At 44.1% G+C, this 20,620-nt stretch overlaps 1 protein-coding gene across 4 annotated transcripts in view; it reads right to left on the bottom strand.

Moving 5' to 3' along the window:
* Positions 1-20,620, bottom strand: part of cpne2 (copine 2) — a 170,105-nt gene that overhangs the window by 136,218 nt on the left and 13,267 nt on the right. For all 4 annotated transcript variants that reach the window (XM_033036188.1, XM_033036191.1, XM_033036190.1 and 1 more), the window contains exons 2-5: positions 5,613-5,803; positions 4,187-4,366; positions 4,016-4,090; positions 3,105-3,176 (exon numbers count right to left, since the gene is read on the bottom strand). In XM_033036188.1, the coding sequence (XP_032892079.1) occupies positions 3,105-3,176; positions 4,016-4,090; positions 4,187-4,366; positions 5,613-5,783 (498 nt within the window). In that variant the 5' untranslated portion in view covers positions 5,784-5,803. The remainder of the gene's footprint in view (positions 1-3,104; positions 3,177-4,015; positions 4,091-4,186; positions 4,367-5,612; positions 5,804-20,620) is intronic.

Below are 20,620 nucleotides of genomic sequence, written 5' to 3'. Positions count from 1 at the left end.
TTGTACATTCTGTATGCAGTTTATACATTCTCCAAACTCCAAAGACATACAGGTTAGTTAATTAACTTTGGTTAAAAAATTGTAAATTGTCCCTATTGTATAGGATAGCGCTAGTGTATGGGGTGAGCGGCACGGGCACGGTGGGCCGAAGCAACTGTTTCCTCGCTGTATCTCTTCGTTCTTGGTTTCTTGGTCCTCCAAAATATTCCAAATGGAATTTAAACTGGAGGTGGTGAAGGGAGGGCTTAAACCAGAAAGGGTTATTGGGAAGAAAGAGCTACTTTAAATTTAGTTGCATCTGGTTGGGTAACTATAGTTATAGATATATATATCTCTGAAGTCTAATGTCAAAATCTATGGAGAGATATCTATAGATGCAACGGACAATGGCGAGATATCCACAGGCACAGTTAAAATTGAATAAAGTCCATGAGCACAGCTCACAAGGAAGGGGTTAATAGTAACAGTTGACGATAGAGTAAAGTTAATGAAGAGAGAAGTTAATGTGCACATCTAGCAATAGAATGACGACCGTGTGATGTGCCTATGAGTAAGAATTTCACTCTTCCGTTCCAGTGCATCTGGCAATTAAATATTCTTGACTCTTGTGCACATTATCAATGAGATGATGTCACCATGCACATTATCTATCAATGGAATGATATCATCATGCACATTATCTATCAATGGAATGATGTCATCGTGCACATTATCTATCAATGGAATGATGTCAATGGAATGATGCACATCCAGCAACAAAGAAAATGAAAGAGTTCAACAAGGAACGAGTGGGAAGGCTGCCCTGTCGACAGGGAATGGACATGTCAGGGGCTAGATACAAAGACAACTGGACCTTTTCTCAGATACCTGTAGATCACTTTATCAATTCCAATGTTATTATTTTTAAAGGGGACAAGTTCCTGCTTAAATTATCCAGAAAATGTGCCTCTTTTACCCCTGAGTGCAGCTGATGTGATTTGCAGTTGCCTTTAACGTTTCTTCAACAAAGAAACTACCTTAGCGCTCTCACCAGCTTGTGAACCCCAATGATTACTGTCATCCAACAGCCTGCAATTATAGAGTTCAATCTGTTTACGCTAAAAAAGGTCCTTACAGTGGCACAATTGAAGGAAGAATGAATTAAGAACTAATGTTAAAAATGTTTTCAGTTACTTTATTTTATCTCAGTGAAATGTATAAAATTACTATGGTGCAACTATATTAAGAATCAATTGTAAATATATATTGAAATGTAAAATGGGGTTTATAGTGCTCCAGGTAACCAGGAGATTACAGCAATAAATGACTATCCTAATGATATAATTGATAGGTTCACAAGGTTAATTCCCAGGATGGCAGGACGGTCATATGTTGAGAGAATGGAGCGGTTGGGCTTGTATACTCTGGAATTTAGAAGGATGAGAGGTTATCTTATTGAAACATATAAGATTATTAAGGGTTTGGACACGCTAGAGGCAGGAAACATGTCCCCGATGTTGGGGGAGTCCAGAACCAGGGGCCACAGTTTAAGAATAAGGGGTAAGCCATTTAGAATGGAGATTAGGAAACACTTTTTCACACAGAGTTTTGAGTCTGTGGAATTCTCTGCCTCAGAGGGCGGTGTAGGCCGGTTCTCTGGATACTTTCAACAGAGAGCTAGATAGGGCTCTTAAAGATAGCGGAGTCAGGGGATATGGGGCGAAGGCAGGAACGAGGCACTGATTGTGGATGATCAGCCATGATCACATTGAATGGCGGTGCTGGCTCGAAGGGCCGAATGGCCTACTCCTGCACCTATTGTCCATTATCTATTGATATTATTTTTCAAGTGATGTACTCTTCTCAGGAATATTACAGATTGTACAATATTCAGGTGCAGAAATCACCCATCCTCAACGAACATGTATCATATTCCCTGCCATTTAGTCGGCATTGACTATGTACAAAGGTACCACACTAAAGCTGTATTTTACCTTCAATGCAACTAGCGCACAAAACATGCAGGGATACAATTGAAGTCACTGGTCACAATTTACATGCATGTCTGCAGTTGTGCACTGATCTTTCCTATTCTTCGCAGATGATCTGTTATGGCAGAAATTGCAAGCCCTGGATGGATACTTCCCACCATCAGAGTTACCTGCAACTGCTTAGGTCAGCCTTGACAAATGGGATAATTAAGAGAATCAATGCAAAAAGCCGGAGTAACTCAGCGGGTCAGGCAGCATCTCTGGAGAAAAGGAATATGTGGCGTTTCGGGTTGAGACACTTAATTAAGAGAATATGTGTTTGCTCCAGAGCCAATGTCCAATAAGAAATCAGCCAAACCAAAAGTGGTGGCACTGATTTTGAAGCCTTGAAACAATCACTTCGTAATGTCAGGACATAAGTGATAGGGGTAGAATTAGGCCATTTGGCCCATCAAGTCTACTACGCCATTCAATCATAGCTGATCTATCTCTCCCTCCTAACTCCATTCTCCTGCCTTCTCCCCATAACCTTTGACACCTGTACTAATCAAGAATCTATCTATCTCTGCCTTAAAAATATCCACTGACTTGGCCCCCACGACGGTCTATGGCAAATAATTCCACAGATTCATCGCCCTCTGACTAAATATATTTCTCCTGATCTCCTTCCTAAAAGAACGTCCTTTAATTCTAAGGCTATGACCTCTAGTCCCAGACTCGCCCACAAGTGGAAACATCCTCTCCACATCCACTCTATCCAAGCCTTTCACTATTCTACGTTTCAATGCGTTCCCCCCTCATTCTTCTAAACTCCAGCGAGTACAGGCCCAGTGCCGACAAATGCTCATCATAGGTTAACCTACTTCACCAAGGAAGTGACTTGGACACTGCCAATGCTCAGCAGCGATAATTGAGCATTACTCTAGCATTCTGTTACATCTTTTTAGACCACATGCTGGTTTCTTATGGACCAGCACGTGTGCCAAAAATCTATGAGACAAGCCCACGGACTCAAAACTCCTTCATGAAGATCACCGTAGTGTTTCACGAGAGCTTGGTTTCACAGGAACGGAACATTTTGCACGGATGATCAGAAATGCAATGGAAATGCAAGTTTTACTCTGAAAATTATACCTTTTTGTCCAGTTTTCTTCCAGCCATACTAAGAGTGATTACTCTGTTATCTGAGATTTCTTGAGCACATATCTGTGACAACACAAGAGGTAGAATTAACAGTTCATATTTTAAATATTCTCAGCCAGTTGCCAACCAACACATCTGCTGGATAGTTGGATGTGCGGTTAGAATTCATATCAGCATAAACTAGAATAAAGTCCAGATGCACAAATCAAGTACTCAAACTCCGTAATTTTTCTTGAAGATAAATCAACCACTTACACTTGGACAATATTTGTTTGTATAATTTAAAAATAAACTTATTTATCCCCCGTCCAGATATTCGTTCTCACTGCTCCCGGTAAAACACGTGTGCACACCTTGGACATTGAATGTTAACATCTATCAAATATCGAGTGCTGCTTCCACTAGTACCCCCAGCCATATTTCCGAATTCTTTCATCTCCTGCTAAATTACCAGCTTACAAGGGGAATTGGGGAGATTGCTCAACACAACCAATGATTTGATTTGTCTGCTGAACCAAGTCTCTCTGCCATTTAATTTACTTTGATTTACTTTAGGGCTGTGCAGCTGGTAGAGCTGCTGCTGCCTCAGAGCACCAGAGACCCAGGTTCGATCCTGACCTCAGGTGCTGCCTGTGTAGAGTTTGCATGATCCCCTGTGACTGCGAGAGTTTCCTCTCGTTTCCTACTACATCCCAAAGACATGCGGGTTTGTAGGTTAATTGGCCTCTGTAAATTCCCCCTGGTGTGTAAAGAGTGGATGAGAACGTGGAATAACATAGAACTAGTGTGAATGAGTGGTCGGTGTGAACTCATTGAGACGAAGGGTCTATTTCCATGCTGTTTCCATCTCTAAACAATGAAACTAAACAAAACATGATGGATTGTGTTAAACATTACAATACCATTATTGTTCCTTTTCCAGCAGGTTTCCCATTCGTCAGGACAAGTGGTCGTGTCATCTTCTTGCATGAAACAATCTGCGCCATTAATCAAAAGTTTACTTTTAGTAAGCAAGTTTTTGAGGGATCGTTGATGACAATTCATGCTGAAATTACACTGATGATCAGACCTACCACTCCGAGAGTACATGAAAATTCTCCAAGAAAGTCATGCTCGTAAAGCTGTTTACTGGATTTGTCTTGGTCAAATAAAGCAAATTTCAGTTTCTGCACTTCTTCAAAATGATAGTCCACCACAAACTTCTTTGCAAATACTGGGTTTAGATTGTTCACGGCTGTCTCTGTCCTTCCAATCTGTCAGGGAAAAGCCAATATAACAGGAATGGTTAAAAAACATCATAAGAAAGAGGAAATCCAAGTTTCCACCCGAAACGTCACCTATTCCTTTTCCCCAGAGACGCTGTCTGACCCGCTGAGTTAATCCAACTTTTTGTGCCTATCTTCGGTGTAAACCAACATCTACAGTTCCTTGATCGTAGAAGGGTCTCGACTCAAAACGCCACCCATTCCTTGTTTCCAGGGATACTGCCTGGCCCGCTGTGTTAGTCTAGTTTGTGTCTATCTGCAGTTACTTCCTACGCAATGGGAACTGTGTCAGGGTGTGGATTCATACTTATCCCCTCTGTGTTGTGGCAAGTGGCATGTGTGAAAATCCAGCATTTACTCCAGCTCTCTGTGAAGCATTGCGGAGGGTATGCATCGACTTCTGTGGCCCGCTGCTGTACTTGCGGTGAGGGGACGCTCATATTGTTCACACAGTGCAGCTCTGGTCTTGTGAATTAGTGAGGATGTTACAAACCAGCTGATATCATTCACTTACATGAGGAAAAAGCCCTTAAAGATCCAGGAACGTGTTCTTCCTCCCCCGACCACTCTTCATTTGCACCTTCTCCTCTTGTGTCACTCCTCACCCCCCTCCCAATTTCCTCCACTGGTCACTCCAGTGGAGTACCTGGCATGAGGGGACTGCCGTGAGGGAGGGCGGAGGGGGAGGGGGAAAACAAAGGAGGACCTATCGCGGGGGTACATTGCAACTTTGTAAGTGCCCTCTAAGTGCCGACTATATGCATGCCTTGGGTATGCAAGCAAAGAATTTCACTGTGACTTGTCACACGTGACAATAAAGTTTTCATTCATCCATTCATTCACCACCGCCCCCATTCCTCAATCTCCTCCAATAGTCACTCCTCACTCTCTCCCGCTCCCCCTCATTCTCCTCCTCTGGTGGCTCTTCAATTCAATCTGTTACCCACCTTGTTCTTCATTTGGACAGATACATGGATAAGAAGGGTTTAGAGCGCTATGGGTCAAATACGGGCAAGTGGGACAAGCCCAGTACGCCAATTTGGTGCATGGACAAGATGGCTTGTTACCGTGCTGTACAGCTCTATGGCTCTTTAGTCTCTCCCACCCCGCTCCATTCTCTACAATGCCTTCCCCCTGAAAACACGTGGAAGGTGCGTTAAATGCTGATTAAGTGGCATTACCCCAAGTTGAACCAATCAGAGTTATTCATTAAGTGAAACCAATATTGACCTACCTCCGACCATTTTCCATTGATTTCCAAGAACACCACACAGAATGGGTCTGATTTCGATGTGACATCTCTGTCCAAGAGATTCTGGCCAGATACGGAGAGCTCCACCTTACAGACACAGTACTGGACTGAGCTGGCGAGCGGTGTGGGTGTCGGGGTTTCAGTGTGCGCCATGTAGCCGTCTCCTTGCGGGTCTGGGATTCACAGAATTGCAAAGGACATCAAGTCAGATATCTTACAGGATGCAACACAGGCTACATAACAATGCCAAACAGTTAGCACTTTCCATATGAGAGAAAACTGGTGGAGAGAGTGCTGGAGTAGCTCAGCGGGTCAGGCAACATCTCAGGAGAAGATGGATAGGCAACATTCTTCCCTCTTTCCGTATGACCATATCTCTGTCTGCAGTATAAACGTCGAAAAGCTCTAAAACCATCTTAAATTTCGACAGCCCCTCCAATTAAAGGGGCTTTCCAAATCTTAAAAAGATAAGCGAAAATCAATTATGACGTGAGAATCTACAGAAATCCTCAAATGGCCACAATCGTAATGATGAGCTAACACCATCTTATTTATCAGTCAACAAATCACCCCTTCCACACCATCCTGAGACCTTATTATTGGTCTCACCATTTCATCAATATGCAACTGTTTGTTTAATTTTTTTCCTTTGGTTTCTAAGGTGGTCCCAATGAGGTTTCCCATTTCCTGTTAGGGGGGTGGTACAGTGGCGCAGCAGTAGAGTTGCTGCCTTACAGTGCCAGAGACCCGGGTTCGATCCTGACTACGGGTACTGTCTGGAGAAGTTTGTACCTTCTCCCAGTGACAGCAAAGGTTTTTTCCAGGTGCTCCCGTTTCCTCCCACAATCCAAAGACCCATGGGTTTGTGGGTTAATTGGCTTCGGTAAAATTATAAATTGCTCCTAGTATGTGTAGGATAGCGTTAGTGTATGTTGTAAACGTTGTTCGGCGCAGATTCGGTGGGTTGAAGGGCCTGTTTCCAAGAGCTTAGACGAGTGTCATATGAAGTTCAATGAACTTCCAGGCAGTGTCAAGACCAGTGAATGAATGGTTCCTCAGGGAACAACGGTGGCCGGCCGAGGAGAGGACGTCAGATGCAGGTCGATCAAGAGAGGGTGATGGTCGGAGGCCAGCAGCTGTCTAGGGCTTGCCTGAATCAGGCACTGTTCTTAACTACTCCAGCATGGACTGGACTTGGAAAATGACGTCAAACATGGCGCCTCCTGCATGCGGGCTCACTAGGCTACTTCTCTACACCTGCTAATGTTGATACTCTACTGGGCTGTTTGTAAGAAAAGAATCTCCTACGGCATTTGCACTTTGCACATGTGACAATAAGCCACCAGTGACCCACTGAACTCCCACTATACATCATCAGCTGAAACATGTTGGTCAACAATGGCTCCCAGAACATCCCAAAAGATGCACTTCCTCCTCCCCTCTGGCAAATAATCAGGTACAACAGCAGTCAGCGCCAGGAGACGGGCAGAGCAGGAATAATCTTACTCTCTCGTCACCACTGGTCCCTGAGGCTGTGGTCAGCATCAGGGCTAAAATGATAGGGGACGATAACATCTAATCCTCTTCGTCACGTCTATTTCCCCTTTACCGTGCAGCCTCTCAAGCCGAAGATGGTATTCGCAAGCACTTCATTTACCTTTCTCCTCCCCCCGCAACCTTTTCCTTGTGTCTTTCTGCTGATAGACTAAAGCTGCAGGTTCTCCAGGCTAAAGAGCAAGAAGGTAGCCAGTGTAGACCCTACTACATAAGGGAGATGCCTCTGGTCCTCGGAACGATGCTGCTTTGGACTTGTGATACAGCGTGGAAACAAGCCCTTCGGACCACCGAGTTCATTAGCGCCAACCAGTGATCGCCCCGTACAATAGTACTATCCTACACACTCGGGATCATTTACAATTTTACCGAAGCTAACTAACCTTCAAGCCTGTACATCATTGGAATGTGGGAGGAAACCGGAGCACCCGGAAAAATCTTATGTGGTTACAGGGAGAACGTGCAAACTCCGTACAGACAGCACAGTGGTCAGGATCAAACCCGGGACTCTGGCGTTGTAAGGCAGCGACTCTACCGCTGCGCCACCGTGCCGCAATGCTCTCTGTAGGAGAAAATAAAAATAACTTGCCTGGTTTGCAACAGGGATGATCACCGATCCCTCTAATGCAACAGTAGGATGCTGCAAATAGCACCAGTTTCAGCTGAAAAGAGTTTGTGATATAAAGGTTCCCTATCAAGGGAATGGCAACTTTCCAGTTGCCATTTAGCTTCAAACTTGCAGCTGTGGTTGAAACATCTCGTCTGCTTCCATCTCCTCCCTCGTCCTGGGATGTCAGGACTTTCATATGAAGAAAGACTGGATAGACTCGGCTTGTACTCGCTAGAATTTAGGAGATTGAGAGGGGATCTTATAGAAACGTACAAAATTCTTATGGGGTTGGACAGGCTAGATGCAGGAAGATTGTTCCCGATGTTGGGGAAGTCCAGGACAAGGGGTCACAGCTTAAGGATAAGGGGGAAATCCTTTAGGACCGAGATGAGAAGAAACTTTTTCCTACACAGAGAGTGGTGAATCTCTGGAACTCTCTGCCACAGAAGGTAGTTGAGGCCAGTTCATTGGCTATATTTAAGAGGGAGTTAGATGTGGCCCTTGTGGCTAAAGGGATCAGGGGGTATGGAGAGAAGGCAGGTACGGGATACTGAGTTGGATGATCAGCCATGATCATATTGAATGGCGGTGCAGGCTCGAAGGGCCGAATGGCCTACTCCTGCACCTATTTTCTATGTATCTATGTATCCATGTCCAGCAGCTTGTCCCGTTCTCATTCCCTCAGTAATGTTCCACTCCAATGGAATTTTGAATGCATGTCTGGGTGTAATTCGTTTGTGAAGAAGCCATGATTTCATCACATCAATCATTCCGTGTCGCACTCCCCCTTTCCGTTATGGAAAGCAAACACACACTGAACTCTCGTACTGTGGTATGAGCTTATAAAGGATGGTGTTAATTGGAGCTCCAAGCTTGCAAACTGCTGCACAGGCATTGAATCGGCATTTCCTGTCTCTCATGCCACACAAACACCTGCTCAATATTAACTCAAGAAGGGAGACACAAAATACTGGAGTAACTCAGAGGGACAGGCAGCATCTCTGGAGTGACGTTTCGGGTGTAGACCCTTCTTAAGACGTCACCCATTCCTTCTTTCCAGAGATGCTGCCTGTCCTGCTGTAACTCCGGCATTTTGCGTCCATCTTCGATTTAAACCAGCATTTGTAGTTCTAACCTACACATTACTCGAGAAGGTGCTCACAAAAGCAGGTTACCAACATGATGCCTAACATGACTTGTACCACAAAGAAACGTGTTGGCTTTAACTATTTGGATTCCTACCAGCACCTGCAGCAGCCATAAAACCCACAGTCTGAAACCACTGCACTCAATCCTTTCTTCACATAACGTGTAAAACAATGTTGGTGACACCATGGTGAATAACCCGACTTCATCTGATCCTTGTGCATCAATAATTTGGTTGAATATTTTGAGATCGTGCAAGCTCCACACTGGCAGGATTAAACCCCGGCCTCTGGCGCTGTGAATCCACAGCTTCGCCAACTGCGCCACCGTGTAGCTCCCAAAGTTTTCCTTCAGATGAAAACTTCATTAAAAATGTATCCTCCGCTCACGTAAAGAAATCAGTTTATTAGAACACGCTATTGTGAATTTCTAATTGGCTGGCCGTAATTGATCAAACATTAAAAATTTGCTTCAGAAATAACACGGAAAAGAAATGAGGAGAAATAGATTTGACGAGACGCTGCAAAAAAGACAGTTAATAGAATATTCAATTATAGAGAATGTGGATAGAAATAATTGTAGAATAAAAGGGAAGGCGTTGGATTGTTGTGAGATAGCCTCACGTGTGTGTGTGCGCACTGGATTAGTTACAGAGAGACACGGAGTTATACAGCACGGAACCAGGCCATTTGGCCTGCTGAGTCCATGCCAGCCATCAACTATTCATTTATACTATTCCAACATTTATCCCACATTTCCATCAACTCCTCCAAATTCTACCACTCACCAATGCACTCAAGGTAAGTCAAGGTGGCTAATTAACCTACAAATGTGCATGTCTTTGGGACGTAGGAGGTGACTGGAGCACTCAGAGGAAACCCACATGATCACAGGGGGAACGTGTAAACTCCACCCAGACAGCATCCGAGGTCGGGTTGGAACCTGGGTCTCTGGCACTGTTGGCAGCAGTTCTACTAGTGGCGCCACTGTGCCACCCAACTTTTTATTCAATGAATACATCAGTGGACTGGATTCAGGAATTGACAAAACAATATGTTAATGACGGGTGATATCAGCAAATATATCGCCTTTTACCCTTCAGAGGGATCAAATATCAGGGAAGGTCATTTGACAGAAAGCAGAAATTCTGTTTTCCACTTTGAAGGTTGTCACGTTTTAGAACCCACCGCATGGTAGTGTGACAGAGACAGAATCTCTCACCATGTTTAAATATTGGCAGTGCCGGGACATGCAGCCTTACAGACCTAGAACTGGAAGGATGGAATTAGCTCAGCCAGTGTGGACACAGGCGGCTGAATTGGCTCTTTCGTGTCACAAATCTTCTGCGATTCAATAAAATGCTCAAGCAAAACATAGAATAGTATTGATAAGACAACAGGCAGCGCGGCAGTCATTAGGTTTTTGTCAGAGTTACAATAGGGTAGAAGCAGAAATAATTCAACAACTTTTTTTCCCTGGAGTCCAAAGGTTTAAGGGTGTCCAAAGGCACAATTTAAAAGAAATGTTGAGTTGGGACAGTGCAAAGTTAAGGAAACAAAGAAATACTGAAGTACAGGTCAGCAGCACGCAAGTTCTTTGGATCAAATCTCTCCTGGTTCAGAGACCACGAGTGCTTTTACAGTGGGAATGAGAGCAATATTAACAATAGATAGTGAGCAGAAGATAGGTATGTGGGAGCTGTGATCATGGAGAAGAACATTTATTTTGGAAGGGTGGGCTAAAGAGCCTGTTTCCATAATGTGATTTTCCATGGTCCTCTGCAGACAATACGAGGTTCTAACATCACGAGCTAATGAATTCTTTATTTATAACTCTCACTTTATCATTTGTCAACAACACAGTGGAGCCTCACAGGCATCAGCTCCACTGTCTCTGCCCAACTCACTGCTCTCTGCTCAAGAGGAAAAGAGAGTTAATGTTGAAGAGAAACACTAAATGCTGGAGTAACTCAGCAGGACAGGCAGCATCTCTGGAGAGAAGGAATGGGTGACACTTTGGGTCGAGATCCTTCTTAGAAACATAGAAAAATAGGTGCAGGAGTAGGCCATTCAGCCTTCGAGCCAGCACCGCCATCAACATGATCATCTAAAATCAGTACCCCATTCCTGCTTTTTCCCCCATATCCCTTCATTCCTTTAGCCCGAAGAGCTAAATCTAACTCTCTTGAAAACATCCAGTGAATTGGCCTCCAATGCCTACTGTGGCAGAGATTTGCACAGTTCACAACTCTCTGGGTGGAAACGTTTTTCCTCATCTCAGTCCTAAATGGTCTCCCCCTGCTTTGTTTGCTACTTTTTTTTTAGAGATATAGCATGGAATCAGGCCCTTCGGCCCACCAAGTCCACACTGGCCAGTGATCCCCACACATTAACACTATCCTACACACGCTAGGGACAATTTACACTTACACCAAGCCAAGTAACCTACATACCTGTACGTCTTTAGAGTGTTGGAGGATCTCGGAGAAAATCCACGCAGTCACGGGGAGAGTGTACAATCTCCGCACAGACAGCACCTGTAGACGGGATCGAACCCGGGACTCTGGCACTGCAAGCGCTGTAAGGCAGCAACTCTTCCGCTGCGCTTCAGAGACCGCCCTATATTGTGCCCTTTTCAATTGTGTTGCCTCTTTCAGGACTTGGATCCCAAGATCCCTCTGTACATGTTACGCAGGATGGGTTGAGATGCATTATTAAAAATATTTAACTACAGAGAAAGATAATGTAAACAGGATTGGGTGGACCAAACAGCTGCACACAGCATGCCGTGACTTTTACACGAGTGAAATACAGTGAGCATGTATGAAGTACGTCACTACCACATCCACTCAGCTTGATAAAGAAGGGACTTAGTAATTAAACAGAAAAATAACAGTCACTTACATTTAATCACTTTTGGCTGAGAAACATGATAAACAGACTGTCTTGTACATGTTTCCCCGTACATCTGTGTGAAAACATTGTGTTATGTATCACTGGGAGAAGCTCATTCATTTGTCTCCAAATTTCTATTTTCCTGTTTCTCTTGTCTTTTATCCCTTTCCTAATATTTATATTTCTTTTGGATCAGGTTTCAGCGTTTGTATTTAGTGATCTATTGAGGTTTTTAAACCATCCCTCGTCATATCATTCTGGCTCTCACTTTCGCACACGATGGAGGTATGTTTAGAAACATAGGAAATAGGTGCAGGAGTAGGCCATTCGGCCCTTCGAGCCTGCACCGCCATTCAATATGATCATGGCTGATCATCCAACTCAGTATCCTGTGCCTGCTTTCTCTCCATACCCCCTGATCCCTTTAGCCACAAGGGCCACATCTAACTCCCTCTTAAATATAGCCAATAAACTGGCCTCAACTACCTTCTGTGGCAGAGAATTCCACAGATTCGCCACTCTCTGTGTAAAAAATGTTTTTCCCATCTCAGTCCTAAAAGATTTCCCCTTAATCCTTAAACTGTGACCCCTTGTTCTGGACTTCCCCAACATCGGGAACAATCTTCCTACATCTAGCCTGTCCAACACCTTAAGAATTTTGTACGTTTCTATAAGATCCCCCCTCAACCTACTAAATTCTAGCGAGTACAAGCCGAGTTTATCCAGTCTTTCTTCATGTGAAAGTCCTGACATCCCAGGAATCAGTCTGGTGAACCTTCTCTGTACTCCCTCTATGGCAAGAATGTCCTTCCTCAGATTAGGAGACCAAAACTGTACGCAATACTCCAGGTGTGGTCTCACCAAGACCCTGTACAACTGCAGTAGAACCTCCTATACTTAAATCCTTTTGCTATGAATGCTAACATGCCATTCGCTTTCTTCACTGCCTGCTGCACCTGCATGCCTACTTTCAATGACTGGTGTACCATGACACCCAGGTCTCGTTGTATCTCCCCTTTTCCTAATCGGCCACCATTCAGATTCACCATTTAGAGCCCCATTGAGCTGCTCAGAGGAGTGAACTGGAGAGAAGGGTGTATACAGAAAAGAATGCACATAATAGGAGCAAGTCCTTCACAATACACCAGGTTGCTACACTTATTTCACAACCGGACTATGCATGCGTGCACTTCAGCATGTTAATTTTGCAGGGTATTAGTTGAGTTTAGTTTAGTGGTATAGCATGGAAACGGGCCCTTCGGCCCACCGAGACCGGGCTGACCAGCAATTACCTGTACACTAGTTCTATCTTACACACTTGGGAGAATTTATAGAAATCAATTCACCTACAAACCTGCGTGTCTTTGGAATGTGGGAGAAAACTGGAGCACCCGGAGAAAACCCACACGGTCACGGGGAGAACGTGCAAACGCCACACAAAGAGGATCGAACCGGGGTCTCTGGTGCTGTAAGGCAGCAACTCTACCACTGCGCCACAGTGCCGCCCCATTAATTCTGTTACCTTGTTACAGTGAGAGTTGTTGAAATGCAGTGAGGTGCATCCAGTCATTCTCAATAAGAACGGCAGAAAGATGCAGACACTGAGAGTCTGAAATAAAAATGGTGTATATATTTTGCAGGTGAAGAGAAAACCAAAGCTGACATTTCAAACTGATGACCTTTCATCAGACGCTGCCTGACTTACTGTGTCCATCTAATATATTCTGCGTTCATGTAGTTTGGACAGGAGCATAAGAGCTAACGAGTGGAATAGTGGTGTCTGATGGCAGTTCACTTTTGCTCTATGAGCCTAACTAACTTGCCATACCATTCCCTCTGCTCAGCATTCCTTGCGATATTACATTCAATAATGCAAATATTGGGAGCAATCACATTGGCAGACAAGAGATACAATGGGCTGAAAAAGATATAAAGTGCTGGAGCACATAGTTTCTCAGATATGGCGCCCAAAATTGCTCACAATATTCCAAATGCCGCCTTACAGAGCCTCAGCATCATATCCCTGTTTTTGTACACAAGCCCTCTTGAAATAAATGCGAGCATTGAGTTTGCTTTCTTTACTACCGATTCGACTTGCAGATGAACCTTTTGGGAATCCTGCACCAGCATTCCCAAGTCCTTTTGCACCTCCGATTTCTGGATTCTCTCATTTAGAAAATAGTGTACGCCTTTACTCCTACTAGCAAAATGCATGATTCCACTCTTCGCTACACTGTAACCTCATCCTTCATAATTAACTCTTAAAATCTCACCAACCACCAAAGTCAGACTAAGTTCCCACTATAAGAAATGCCAAATATGATTATTTAATCACAAAGTGCAAAAAAAGTAAACAGTGCTCAATAAATTAACCGCATGATTTGAAGTCACCAGTGGCTCCAGCAATGGTTGAGGAGGTGATTGTTCTGCGACTGTAAATCAGCAAAGCCCCAGCTTGATAATAGTGCAAGATCTCAGTCTGGTGGACGTAGGTGTCTCAGGTTAGCTGCGATAAGGAAGGTTTATGTTCTTGTTTAAAACTAAAACAATAACACAAAAAGACAGGGATGTTGATTGAACAGTGTGCATTGAGCAACACGAGGACAGGCGATTGGGGGCATTCTCTGTACGATGGGTGCAGTTGTCCATAGGATGCCAACTCAACACAAAGGCTGAAAAGTCAGAGGGAACGGAAAGCCGAGCTCTCTTATTAAAAATTTGTTAAATTAGATCTGTCCCCGGAACACGAAAGAGGTTTTCACATTAATCCTTAATGAGATAAGAAAAGTTCAAACTTAACAATGATAAACGAGGGACTACAAATTTATTGAGCTTTTATGGGAGTTTAATATACATTGCCCACACTTAAAATCCTGCTAAATCAGAACCAGTCACGGGGTATTGGAGTCACATAGCATGGAAAACAGGCCCTAGGGATAACTGAATCCATGCCAACCATTGAGCACGTATCCAAACTGATGTGAGGGAGACAAAGTGGAGTGGCGGTAGAGTTGCAGCCTTTCAGAGTCTCGGGTTCAATCCAGACTACGGGTGCTGCCTGTACGTCTTTAGAGTGTGGGAGGAAACCAGAGCACCCAGAGAAAACCCACGCAGTCACAGGGGGAACGTACAAACTCCATAGTCAGGATCGTACCCGGTCCCCCAGCGCTGTAAGGCAGCAATTCTACCGCTACGCCACTGCGATGTCCTATCCTCCTCTGATAAGAGGAAATGTTTCTCATTATCTACATTATCTATGACCTCATCAGTCACCTCAGAACCCACAGAACCAACGTGGAAACAAGTCATACAACCTAGAGAGATGCTTTTGGCCTACTGCGTCTGTGCTATCAAATACCTATCTGAACTAATCCCATTTTTCAGCACTTAGCTTGTGAGCTTCTACGAGTTGACATTTCAAACTAAATCACAATGGGTTGGCAGCTGACTCACCTGTTTATGTTTCCAATACACCTCACACACTCACTGGTCCGAGTTTCACCAGGGGGCTTGTGTTCACTTGATATTCAGAGGGGGCTTTGAATCTTGGGCTCTTCTGAAACTTCTTGGACTGACTATAGAATTCATAATAATACTATACAATATCTTTAAATACATTTTAAAATGTATTGCGGTATTAATGTGAATAACATCCATTAGTCGAGAAAATCTGCTCCCGTTGTCTTGAGCAAGTAGGATTTATGGGAGTTCTCTCATAATGGAGTATCTGCCTTCACCACCCCTTCATGCAGTGGGTTCCAGATATCAAACTCTGTCAGAGACCACTGCAAGTCCAACATATTAAAACAAATTAAAGAGTAGAAGAACAACTACAACTACAACTTTAGTTTAGTTTTGTTTAGTTTACAGATAGCGTGGAAACAGGTCCTTCGGTTCACCGAGTCCATGCCGACCAATATCACTCATACACTAGTTCTATCCTACACACTAGGGACAATTTGCTGAAGCCAATAAACCTACATGTCTTTGGAATGTGGGAGAAAACCGGAGCACCTGGAGGAAACCCATGCAGTCACAGGGAGAACGCACAAACTCCCTACAGACAGCACCCATAGTCAGGATTGAACCCAGGTCTCTGGCACCGTAAGGCAGCAACTCTACCGCTGTGCCACCGTGCCATCTCAGTGCTAGTCAACTGCTTGGATTTATATGGAATTCTCGGTACTGAGGTCAAATTCGTAGACCTGATGATCATACACTTCTGTCCTTAAAATCCAACAATGCAGCGCTCATTATAATCTGTTATCCTCACAAAGACAACAAACTACATTCAAAATCTGAATTGATAACTGGGTTTTGGAAACAAAAGAAGTGTGCCGTTTAAAAAAAATTGAAATTGGAAAAATTAAGCCTGTAAAGAGAAGCATTTTCGGAGCGCTTGCAAAGCGAGAAAGTACATAACAAATGCTGGGACTGCAGAAAGTACTGAGAAACAGAGGCATCGATGTCCAAAGAGCCCCAAAGGCAGCAGCACAGATAGATCAGGCACTTATGAAAGGAACATGGTGTACTTGCTTTTGTTAGCCGGAGCACTGAATACAAGACTAATGAGGTGATTATGGTACAACTGCAGGATGTCCCCGAGTTACATCAGACCCCCGACTTACAAAAATCCAAGACATAGACACATAGAAAATAGGTGCAAAAGTAGGCCATTCGGCCCTTTGACCCAGCACTGCCATTAAATATGATCATGGCGGATCATCCAAAATCAGTACCCCGTTCCTGCCTTCTCCCCATATCCCTTGATTCCATTAGTCCTAAGAGCTAAATCTAACTCTCTTGAATGCATCCAGTGAATTGGCCTCCACTGCCTTCTGTGGCGGAGAATTCCACAGATTCACAACTCTCTGGGTGAAAACGTTTTCCCTAATCTCAGTCCTAAATGGCCTACCCCTTATTCTTAAACTGTGGCCCCTGGTTCTGGATCACGGAGGACATTAGAATCTCCCAAACTCTGTCTTATACTTGGGAAACAATGCGGAGGTCACCCATTGAAAAGTCATTGCCTTCTCCAAACTCTCCTTCTCTCCTGCAGATGAAGTCAAATGTTACGAACCCTGAGCAAAACACAAAGTGCTGGAGGAACCTAGTAGGTCAGGCAGCATCAATGGAGGGAACGGGCTTCCATTAGAACGCACTCTCTTTTAATTAACTGCCGATTGTTTTCTCACTGGTGCTCAGGTCGGCTTCCCACACCCTTTGTGTCAAAGGTAACCCTTTGGTTAAGTAGCATCTTCCACTTATAGAGCAGATGGTCACATCATTGAAAGTAAGCATGCAGGCACAGCAGGCGGCGAAGAAAGCTAATGGCATGTCGGCCTTCATAACAAGAGGAGTTGAACATAGGAGCAAAGAGGTCCTTCTGCAGTTGTACAGTGCCCTAGTGAGACTACACCTGGAGTATTGTGTGCAGTTTTGGTCTCCTATTGAGGAAGGATATTCTTGCTATTGAGGGAGTGCAGCGTAGGTTCACGAGGTTAATTCCCGGTATGGCGGGGTTGTCATATGTTGATAGAATGGAATTTAGAAGGATGAGAGGATATCTTATTGAAACATTTAAGATTATTAAGGGGTGGAACACACTAGAGGCAGGAAACATGTTCCCGATGTTGGGGGAGTTCGGAACCAGGGGCCACAGTTTAAGAATAAGGGGTAGGCCATTTAGAACTAAGATGAGGAAAACCTTTTTCACTCAAAAAGTTGTGAATCTGTGGAATTCTCTGCCTCAGGAGGCCAATTCTCTGGATGCTTTCAAGAGAGAGTCATATAGAGCTATTAAAGATAGCGGAGTCAAGGGATATATGGGGAGAAGGCAGGAACGGGGTACTGATTGTGGATGATCAGCCATGATCACAGAAAATGGCGGTGCTGGCTCGAAGGGCCAAATGGCCTACTCCTGCACCTGTTGTCTATTGTCTATCATCAACGGCCTTTATGAGGCTTGTTGAGGGCCATGCGCTGCCTTTGTGAGAGGTCAAAATGTGGTCAATGATCAAGCATTTGTTCCCCACTTTATATGCACCCTGCAGATTGCTTTCAATCAGGATGTGGGTGTGTGTGGGTGTGTGAGTCACAGCACAGATGTTAGCTGTTGTTTTCCCAACGTGCCTGACATGTGATGATATTTCCCAAAGTGACTAATGCGATGATTTTGCCAATTCTTTGTGATTTGGGAGGTTTATGTTTCCCCGTGAGATTTTCCCCCTTACACTTGTGCTGAATAGCAGATAAGTCAATGTAGTCAGTGTCGGCTGACCAGATAAAGGAAGCTTCCCTTTAGTTAAGGTAATTCCTCCTCCCATTCTGACCTTTCTGTCCTGGGCCTCCTCCACTGTCAGTGTGAAGTCAAACATAAATTGGAGGAACAGCACCTCATACATTATTCCAACTTCAAGTAACCCTTGCTTTCCCCGTCTCTCCATCCCTCCCCCAACCCCAGTTCTTCGACTAGTTTCACTCTCCTTCTGATTAATTTTGCTGATTGTATATCTCCTTGTCACCTTCCCCTCAGCAAACAATGAAACAGTCTACATTTCCTTAACTTCTTCTGCTTTGATCTATTGTTTTCACACCTTACCCTTCCATATCTCTGGACTCCCTCTCCCTTGACAGTCTGAAGAAGGATCTCGACTCAAAACGTCACCCATTCCTTCTCTGCAGAGATGCTGCCTGCATTTTATGTCTATCTTCGGTGTAAACCAGCATTTGCAGTTCCTTCCTACACATTCCCTACAGTTAAAATTAGTTGGCTGCAGAGCTTTGCTTAAAAAGTGGAAAGTAAAATATTATCACAGAAAGTTAATTGTTCATTGATAAAGAGCAAATTGAAGATTGCTGATGCGCAAGAATAAAACGGTGAGCATTGGCTGACCATTAGTCCTTAATTGCTGCTTTAAAGCATTAGCATTTTACTAAGCTGAGAGTGAAGGGCAAATGCTCAAGGTAGCAACATATAAAGTATTTCAAGATAAGCACCAAAAGAGTGCAATCACGGCCCATAGAAACATAGAAATTAGGTGCAGGAGTAGGCCATTCGGCCCTTCGAGCCTGCACCGCCATTCAATATGATCATGGCTGATCATACAACTCAGTATCCCGTACCTGCCTTCTCTCCATACCCTCTGATCCCCTTAGCCACAAGGGCCACATCTAACTCCCTCTTAAATATAGCCAATGAACTGGCCTCGACTACCCTCTGTGGCAGAGAGTTCCAGAGATTCACCACTCTCTGTGTGAAAAAAGTTCTTCTCATCTCGGTTTTAAAGGATTTCCCCCTTATCCTTAAGCTGTGACCCCTTGTCCTGGACTTCCCCAACATCGGGAGCAATCTTCCTGCATCTAGCCTGTCCAACCCCTTAAGAATTTTATAAGTTTCTATAAGATCCCCTCTCAATCTCCTAAATTCTAGAGAGTATAAACCAAGTCTATCCAGTCTTTCTTCATAAGACAGTCCTGACATCCCAGGAATCAGTCTGGTGAACCTTCTCTGCACTCCCTCTATGGCAATAATGTCCTTCCTCAGATTTGGTGACCAAAACTGTACGCAATACTCCAGGTGTGGTCTCACCAAGACCCTGTACAACTGCAGTAGAACCTCCCTGCTCCTATACTCAAATCCTTTTGCTATGAAAGCTAACATACCATTCGCTTTCTTCACTGCCTGCTGCACCTGCATGCCCACTTTCAATGACTGGTGTACCATGACACCCAGGTCTCGCTGCATCTCCCCTTTTCCTAGTCGGCCACCATTTAGATAATAGTCTGCTTTCCTGTTTTTGCCACCAAAATGGATAACCTCACATTTATCCACATTATACTGCATCTGCCAAACATTTGCCCACTCACCCAGCCTATCCAAGTCACCTTGCAGTCTCCTAGCATCCTCCTCACAGCTAACACTGCCCCCCAGCTTAGTGTCATCCGCAAACTTGGAGATATTGCCTTCAATTCCCTCATCCAGATCATTAATATATATTGTAAATAGCTGGGGTCCCAGCACTGAGCCTTGCGGTACCCCACTAGTCACTGCCTGCCATTGTGAAAAGGACCCGTTTACTCCTACTCTTTGCTTCCTGTTTGCCAGCCAGTTCTCTATCCAAATCAATACTGAACCCCCAATGCTGTGTGCTTTAACTTTGGATACTAATCTCTTATGTGGGACCTTGTCGAAAGCCTTCTGGAAGTCCAGATACACCACATCCACTGGTTCTCCCCTATCCACGCTACTAGTTACATCCTCGAAAAATTCTATAAGATTCGTCAGACATGATTTACCTTTTGTAAATCCATGCTGACTTTGTCCAATGATTTCACCACTTTCCAAATGTGTTGCTATCCCATCTTTAATAACTGACTCTAGCAGTTTCCCCGCTACCGATGTTTGTTACGTTTGCTACCCGCCAATCCTCAGGAACTACTCCAGAATCTAAAGAGTTTTGAAAGATTATTACTAATGCATCCACTATTTCTGGAGCTACTTCCTTAAGTACTCTGGGATGAAACAGAATGGCAACAAGAAGGTATAGGGACTGAAACATTTGATGGGGGTTAGTCACTTTGAAGATGACAGGGCAGAGGCTTGAGTTTGAAGAAGCAGTGGCTTATTAGTACAATTCAATTGACCCTTTGGTAGGATAAATATATTTTAAAAAGACACAATTGATGGATTAACTCAGCGGGTCAGGCAGCATCTATGGAGAACATGGATATGTGACGTTTCGGATTGTGCCCCTTCTTCAGACTGATTGTAGTGGAGGGGGGAG

Source organism: Amblyraja radiata, chromosome 17 (genome assembly GCF_010909765.2).
Source record: "Amblyraja radiata isolate CabotCenter1 chromosome 17, sAmbRad1.1.pri, whole genome shotgun sequence".
NCBI lineage: Eukaryota > Metazoa > Chordata > Chondrichthyes > Rajiformes > Rajidae > Amblyraja > Amblyraja radiata.
The sequence above is the reverse complement of the archived record's forward strand: the minus strand, read 5'-3'. Positions and strand labels throughout refer to the sequence as shown.